The sequence below is a fragment of the Vigna umbellata genome, chromosome 4, assembly GCF_029865625.1.
Source record: "Vigna umbellata cultivar VRB3 chromosome 4, Vumbellata_1.0, whole genome shotgun sequence".
In the NCBI taxonomy this organism is placed as follows: domain Eukaryota; kingdom Viridiplantae; phylum Streptophyta; class Magnoliopsida; order Fabales; family Fabaceae; genus Vigna; species Vigna umbellata.
The window spans coordinates 17,357,357-17,365,241 of NC_142168.1; the positions used below are offsets into that span (position 1 = coordinate 17,357,357).

A 7,885-nucleotide genomic window follows, 5' to 3' on the forward strand; every position below is an offset into this window, starting at 1 on the left:
GAAACCCATTGGTAAGGTTGTACAAAGTCGTAGAGACCACTACAAGTGCACAACTCTTAAGGATCCGATATCAATGCATTTATCCGGATAATGGATAAAAATTGTATATGTTTGTAAAATGTATGTCTTTATGTATGCTTGGTGGGAATGATTGGATAGATTCTAATGATATGATTTTTCACTTTGCCTATTAGCTTACTCTCGTATTGTTTATGACTTTTGTTGTTTTGTGTTCCTTCTCTTGTAATGATCACGTCAATGGTGTGAGAAAATGAGAATATAAGATTAGAGACATGTTAAGAGAGAGATGATGATGCAACTGTTTAGAAATTAGTTTAGAAGTTCTTGGCTTTGTAACCCTTTTGAAAAATTGTTGAATTGTTTTATGTTATATTTTAGTTCATGAAATTGTAATTTTTGGTACCTGTCACATTGTTATGGTTATACATGTTGTATAACTATAATAACATATTCTAGTGCATGGATTACCTGCTTTTGAATTATTAGATCTATGATGTTTTATTTTAGTAACAATATTATATTAAAATAAGATTTTACAAAAAGGAAGAGAAGAAAAAGAGTAGAAAAAGAGAAGGAGAAAAAGAGAAGACAAATAAAGAATAAAGAATAAAGAATGAGAACATAATAATAAATAATAATTCAAATTCACTATATTGACTTATTTTTATAAATTAGGAGAGAAAAAATTACTATTTTTATATTATTTCTTTATTTAAGGAATCATTTATTATATATAGACTACATCATAGTTTCTCAAACTTCAACCACAACACAAAAGTAGATTTTTTTATTATCTACCTTATAAATAAATCCATATAAGAAAAATAAGATTAGATAATAGTATTTTTTTAATTGAATTCTCATAGCACAATCCTCCAATGTGTAATCTTATTAGGTAGAGATGTTTGGACTCTTTGTTCCTTTAAAATAGGACACATTAATGAACCGCAAATTGAAATTGTTCTTTCTTGTGAACTTCTAATCTTGATTATTCCAACTATTTTTTAAAAGACTTTCTTCACTTAAAAAGATAAAAAGAAACAAATAAAGTGAACTAATCTTGATTTTGTCAGATAAATTATTGTTTAACATATTTTTAATTTGATACTCCTTGTCAACACCCAATTTCGTTCGGATTGACTGTAATAGGTTTATTTTATTTTATTTTTGTCTTATTTTATTTTTATGCTATTTTCTTTCATTTTTATTTTTATTTTTAAGTTATGTTTTAATTTTACTTTTTTAATAAAATAATAAAATAAAATAAAAAAATAAAAAGAATAAGAGAAGAGAAAGAAGAAGAAAAAAGAAAAAGAAATAGGAAAGCAAGATCCCAAGGTCAACCCCTCCTATAATGTAAAACAATGCTCAGGGACAAAAGGCAGCAGAGACAATTGACAAAAGCAATGCTCAAAATGTACATTTACAATGGCAGTGACAAAAGGCTTCGGCTCCTCTTCCTATAATTCCCTACGTAGGATTACAAGTATACATCAAAGGGGAAGGATTTTTTTTGAAAAACAAGCTTCTGCCAACTGATAACCGATACAGTAAACATGAAGAAAGAAAAAAAAACAAAAGGAAATCCCACGCCAGAAGATATCCCAGAGCTCCTAGGAAGTAGAGGAGACAGAAGTTTGGGTTGGCTTTCGAAAATCGTTTCATCACGGTCATTAAAAAAGGAGGGGGGGAATCATTTTGCCTTCACCTTCACCTTGGTTGCCATCCGCAAACCTTAGTGCCCATTCAACCTGACTTTTCCGTGCCTGCAAGAACATATTGGTAATCCAAAGAAGATTCGGTCAAAGAGAGCCAGAGAGACCAGAGCCAAAAGAAAGGGTTTTGAAGCTGCGAAGGTAAGTCTTCGTATACCTTAACTCTTTCGTCTATATGCTCATATATATGTTTTCCTTATGCATGCTGGGAAATGAATGAATGATGTTTGATCAATGTACATAGTTGTGTTTGTTTTATTTGTGACAATCCTCTGTCAATCAAAGTTGCACCCAAAATATAGTTTCAATATCGACAAGATTCATCAGATACAAATGACAATAGAAGATAGGTATACACTTCCCTAACATCAACACTTCATAAAGCAAAACAAAAGGCAGAAATAGTTTTTCTATCTAACGGGATCTCCCTCAACATTTCTATGCTACAACATTCATCAGATTAATTCCAAAACGGCCATGACCACTCACACTCATATGCACACAACACACACTCATAGTTTCCAACCCCAGTAGAAAAACATCGAACGAATCAATCAATACCAAACTAAACCAATAAATAAAAAAGGATGAGAAAAAGAGAAGGAAAGATACTTTCGTCCTCGACATCGACGGTGGTGTTGCTGAAGACGTTTGGCATTTGAGAGAAGGACTCTCGAATGGGGAGGGAGGAGAATGGTGCTGACGGCGCCGATGAGGAAGCAAATTCCGGCAAGGACGACAGTGGCCGGTTTCGTTAACGGCGACTGATTTCGCTCGTGGCCCGAAAGACGGTGCTTGGGGTGCGGCGACCGGCGGCAACCTGGGCCGTGATTTGTGGCGCTGGTAGCGTCCTGGTTCGAGACGTCTGGGCTTGCTCAGGCGGTGTTCGACAGAGAAGGGAGAGAGCTCGCGCCGAATCGGAGGGTGAGGAGGGCCTTCACGCTACAACCGGCTGCGTCCCGGCTCGTGGCTCATGGTGGTCGGGCTTGCCCAGGCGACAGCCGGTGTCATTCTAAGACCCAAGGGGTTTCTCCTCTATCGCACGGAAATTGGACAAGAAAGAAGATCTGACGCCGCGGCCAGCCGCGACCCTGGTTGCGCTTGGGATCGCCGGCGACGTCATGGACCAGGCGGAGGGCCTCTTCGTGGTGGCTGGTCTGGCAGGGGCAGCCGTATGCGCGCAGGGAAGACGACCCCCTTCATCGGGTTTCCTGGCCGGGAGAAGAGAGGGCGGTGACGTTGTTGGTCGCCGGTGGTTTCGGGCGCACCTGCTGTTGCCGGCGATGACGAAACTGGTGGAAGGCGGTGGCGTGGAGGCCGGTTCTGGCTAGGAGCGGCAGCGAACCTCCGGGAGGGGAAAGAGATCTTGGGTCTCTGGAGAACTGAGTATGATTGTTGGGAATGAAGGGGGAGATGCTGAACCCCTAGGGATTTCTGGACAAAAATTGGGCCAAACCCTAAAACAAAAAAAAGAGATATATTTTTCCTTGCACCCCCTGCTTTCCATTTCACACTCCTTTCCGCTTGGGCTTAGGCCCAGTCCATTATTAGAAAGAAAAGTGGTTTAGACACTGCCGTTTTCACTTGTATACACCCATTCCATTCGGGCTTAAGCCCACTCTGTTTCTACAAACAAAAATAAAAAAGGAATTGGACCTGGGCACACATTTCATGCACCCCCTATTTTCATCTTTACACCTTGGCAAATACAAAGTTGGAGAAAAGGGATTTTGACCCAAACTAAAGAGCCTCAATTTTACTCCGTACCTCTAGTTTTTATCTCTACACTCCTATTCTTATTGGGATGTTCTCTTGCTTTTATTTTATTTTTATGCTTTTATCATTTGTTTGACTATTAGGTTTTATTATATGTAACCCCTTGTATGATAACCCCTCACCCCTTTGTTTTATTTATATCTATTGGACTTGTTTGTTTTGTTTTACATAAAAATTACAAAAATAAGAAAAAAAGATAAAATATTAAAATTACAAATATTTTGAAAATTAAAAAATATATTTTAAAGGTTAAGCACATGTGTGATCACACGCATCGTCCTTGTGCTAAAAACTTTTTCTCCTTCTTTTAAAAAAAATACAAAAATATATTTTAAAGGTCAAGCACATGTGTGATCGCTTGCATCGTCCTTGTACTAAAAACTTTTTCTCCTTCTTTTATAAAAAAATACAAAAATATATTTTAATGGTCAAGCACATGTGTGATTGCTCGCATCGTCCTTGTGCTAGAAACCTTTTCTCTTTCTTTTATAAAAAAATACAAAAATATATTTTAAAGGTCAAGCACATGTGTGATCGCTCGCATCATCCTTGTGCTAAAAACCTTTTCTCTTCTTTTATAAAAAAATACAAAAATATATTTTTAAGGTTTAGGCACATGTGTGATCGTTCACATCGTCCTTGTGCTAAAAAACCTTTTCTCCTTCTCACATAAAAATACCAAAATATAAAACATTCACATCTTCAAACAACAATCAACCTTTCGGCCAGAACTACGTGATCCTTGACTCTCCATCAAAAGTGGAGATACGTAGAAGCAAGGCTAGTCCTTGTCAGGTTCACTTCCCCAAAAAAATCCAAATTTATCCATAATCAATTTCTCAAACAATTCCTTAAACAAAATTTTCTAGCAGAACCACGTAACCCTGATTTCTCATTCTGAGTGAGAATACGTAGGAGTAAGGTCAATCCTTGTCGGGCCAAAAAACTAACAAATATATTTTGTTTATTTAGAGTTTTGTTTTTGGGGATAGTTAAAAATTTTGAAACCCACATCACATTCGCCTATTTAGTTAAAGGTACTGCTTTCAGGCAAGCGTTGTAGGGTGTTAATACCTTCCCTACGCGTAACCGACTCCCGAACCCAGAATCTGCTTTTCTTGGACCGTGTCTTTCTTTATGGTTTTCCCGTAGTTTTCCAAAATAAACTATGGTGGCGACTTCAAATCTTTTTCTAAAACCCGTCTTTTTTTGGATCGTCGTCCCGTCGCGATTCCAGTTGCGACAGATGGCGACTCCATTGGGGAAGTTAGAGAGTCAAGCCATTTAATTAGATGCGCGAATGCGATGTGGTTTTGCTTTATGTTTTTCTTCTTTTTTTTTCTTTATCTATGTTTGATATTTGAAGTAATTGCATGTGAATTGTTTTGATTTTTCTATATCGAACCCTAGGTAGAAAACATGTCTATATCTGCTTGGGATTTTTCTGGTTGTTTTGCAGGTGAGGGTTTGGGTATGCATTGCGCTCTCCCTTCACACTATGCATATCATGAGTGGGGTCCTATACCCGGGTCGGAGTGTAACTTAGAAATAGAGGGGTTGTGTAGCGAAGCCATTTGGGACATACTTCTTGTTTGGCTATCGTGAGAATCCCAGCTAGAGTTTGTTCTCTTAACTTGTGTCTCCGCGTCTAGTTGATTACTCGACTGTCGTGGAGATGCCATGAAGGGGGCCATAGCTCTAGTGACCGTCGACCTTTAAGTTTAGGGAACCATCCTGGTGAGATTTCATATGGTTGACCTTGAATCCGAAGTAGTGAACCTTTATTAGGGAACGAAGGGAGAAATGTGTATTCCTGTAACCCTCACATTGTTTGTTTCTTTTTGTTTAAAATATTGACATTGCATGCGCTTTGTTAGTCATGTTGGTTTTACTTCGTTGTGTCACCATGCATCATGTTCATTCATCATTTGGTAACATGCTGGCTTTAGGGGAAATCACAGGTATTCACTTGATCTCATACGAGATGGAAGTTGATACAAGATCCGGTACTACGCAGCAGACCGATTCTACCGTTTTAAGAAAGAAACCTCGCCTAAGGATTCATGGGGGAAATCTAACAGGACTGATAAACTTAGGCAGAAGCGTTAAGAACATAAAGAGAAACCTTCAAGAAGAAGTATGGAAATTTGTTGAGTCTAATGGAAGTGGAAGTACAGTTGCCTGCTATCATAGCCCTTGCCCAGTATTACGACTCTCCGCTAAGATGCTTCACCTTTCAAGACTTCCAGTTGGCGCCGACTATAGAAGAGTTTGAGCATATACTTGGTTTACCCCTGGAGGGTACCACGCCGTATCAGCACTTGGAGCATCACGCCTCTATCTCTACCATTGCTGCCATAATGAAATTACAACCCAAGGAACTCGAAGATAGGTTGGTAACGAGGCATCAAATGTGTGGACTGACACATGGATATCTGGAACAGTACCTGCAGCATCTGGCTGATAAGGAAGAGTGGGAGACTTTCATGGATGTGCTAGCTCTCATCGTGTACGACATTGTTTTATTCTCCAAAATAGAAGATTTTGTGGACTATACCGCAATAGATGTCTTCGTGGCGAGAAAGACGAGATCGGAGAATCCTGTAACGGTAGTCCTTACTGATGTTTATGGGACCATGAGTTTCTGTCACGAAAGGAAGGGGAAGAAAATCCTTTGTTGTTTGTCGGCACTGTACGCTTGGATGACTGCACGTGTGTTTAAAGGCGCAGTCAATGTCAAGCGTCCTTCAGAAAATCTGTCACACCAAGGGCTTAAGGACAAAGGAGGAAATGAGTGGGCCCATTTCTTTGCTAGCTTGAATGGAGGGAAAGTAAAATGGCATCTTCCTTGGCTTGGGATTAAACAGTCTATCCAACATTGTGGCCGCTTTCCCAATGTAGCTCTCATAGGGGCCCGATATTGCATCAATTACAACCCTCTTTTGGTTCAAAGACAATTCGGGCATCCCATGAAATGGGCACCTTCACCGTATCTCATGACAATTTTCATCTACTATGAGGACGAGCTGCACTGAAATGTTGAGGAAAGTTAGAAGCGCTTGGGAAAGTGTTGTGTGAGCTGAAAAGGATCTAAGGTTAGGAGTGGTAGACGACAAGGTTAGTTATCATACATGGATCCTAGAAAGGGTAAAGGAAGTCAAATTGCCTTTCAAGCAAATCAGTGATCAGCCAGCTAATGAAGGGCGATCCCAAGACCTAGAGAGTGAAGAGATGAAGCAGTTGAAGGCGGAGATGGAAAAACTGAGAGAGAGGAATGCTAGGTTGGGAAAAGAATTACAAATTGCGCGCAATGATTTTGTTGATATGAGGAATGCTAAAGAGGAAGGAGCACGGGCCTATGAAGAAATTGTTAGAAGCCAGAAGGCCGAAAGAGATTATACATTCCGATTGAAGCAAGATCTTGCGACCGCAAACGAAGAGCTAGCCATGAGAGTGAAGGAGAAGAATGCGGCATTGGAAGAGGGAAAACAATGGAAACACCTCTACGAAGAGGCCAAAAGAGATAAGCGAGAAGCCCTGAAAAGACTAAGGGAAGCGCAAATTCAGGTAGAAAAAGCGGGGCATCAGATGAAAGAAATGGCCACGTCGTTTGAGGTGGATATGAACCAAGAGCGTTGGAAGCTAGCAGAAGCAGAAAAAGGGAATTGAGCCATGATAAAACAAATGGAGGATTATATCGAGGTGCAAGAGGAGCGATGGAGGTCGATGGAGTTTGAAGAAAGACACCAGGCCTTGGTGAAGCGAATGAAAGATCACATCGCGGAGCAAGAAGTGGTTGTGAGACATTGAAAGGAAAGTGATGGCAACCAATTCCCAGCTGGAAACGTGTAGGAAGAGGATCCAGACCAGAGGAAACCAGTAATGAATAATGGTGCAGCGGATGGATGAAATGATGCAGTGTTTGAGGTGTTTTAATGGAGGAAAGGTGTATGGGTGAAGCCTCACAGCTCAGAGGGCCTTCCTACAGAGGAAGGAAGCTTGAGGAAAGGAGAAGAAGTAGTAATTCAAAGGTGACTTAAGAGCACAAAAGCTGGAAAACCAATTCTGCAGCATATCATTAAGCTCAAAAGTAAGTCAATACAAAGAAAAGGCCCTCTTATTTATAGGTGAAGAGGAGCCTAATTTCTGATTTTAATTCCCTCCTAAATTCAAAATATTCAAATTTATTTTGATCAAGCAAAGTCCATGCCTCATTCCAGCTCAGCCAGCAAGGTGTATGCTTCCTTACGTGGAAAATGCTGGTGCATGCCGTAAGCACCTCCTTTTTGGCTCCTTTGCTTGGTTCTATTGATTTAACTTCTTGGATGGCTCAATCATAGTCTCCAAGATTTATTAATTCCTACAAAACAAAA

The 7,885-nt window shown here is 39.7% G+C and overlaps 1 protein-coding gene across 1 annotated transcript; it reads left to right on the forward strand.

The window, feature by feature from the left end:
* The first annotated feature begins 5,671 nt into the window (after positions 1 to 5,671).
* Positions 5,672 to 6,547, forward strand: LOC124820796 (uncharacterized). The gene has a single exon (XM_047292562.2). It carries the CDS (start codon positions 5,672 to 5,674, stop codon positions 6,545 to 6,547), a length of 876 nt encoding a protein of 291 aa, XP_047148518.2.
* Positions 6,548 to 7,885: the final 1,338 nt, after the last annotated feature.

Bases quoted from the DNA above. Each gene is read 5' to 3' on its own strand.
- LOC124820796 (XM_047292562.2), top strand. From the start codon at position 5,672: ATGGAAGTGGAAGTACAGTTGCCTGCTATCATAGCCCTTGCCCAGTAT.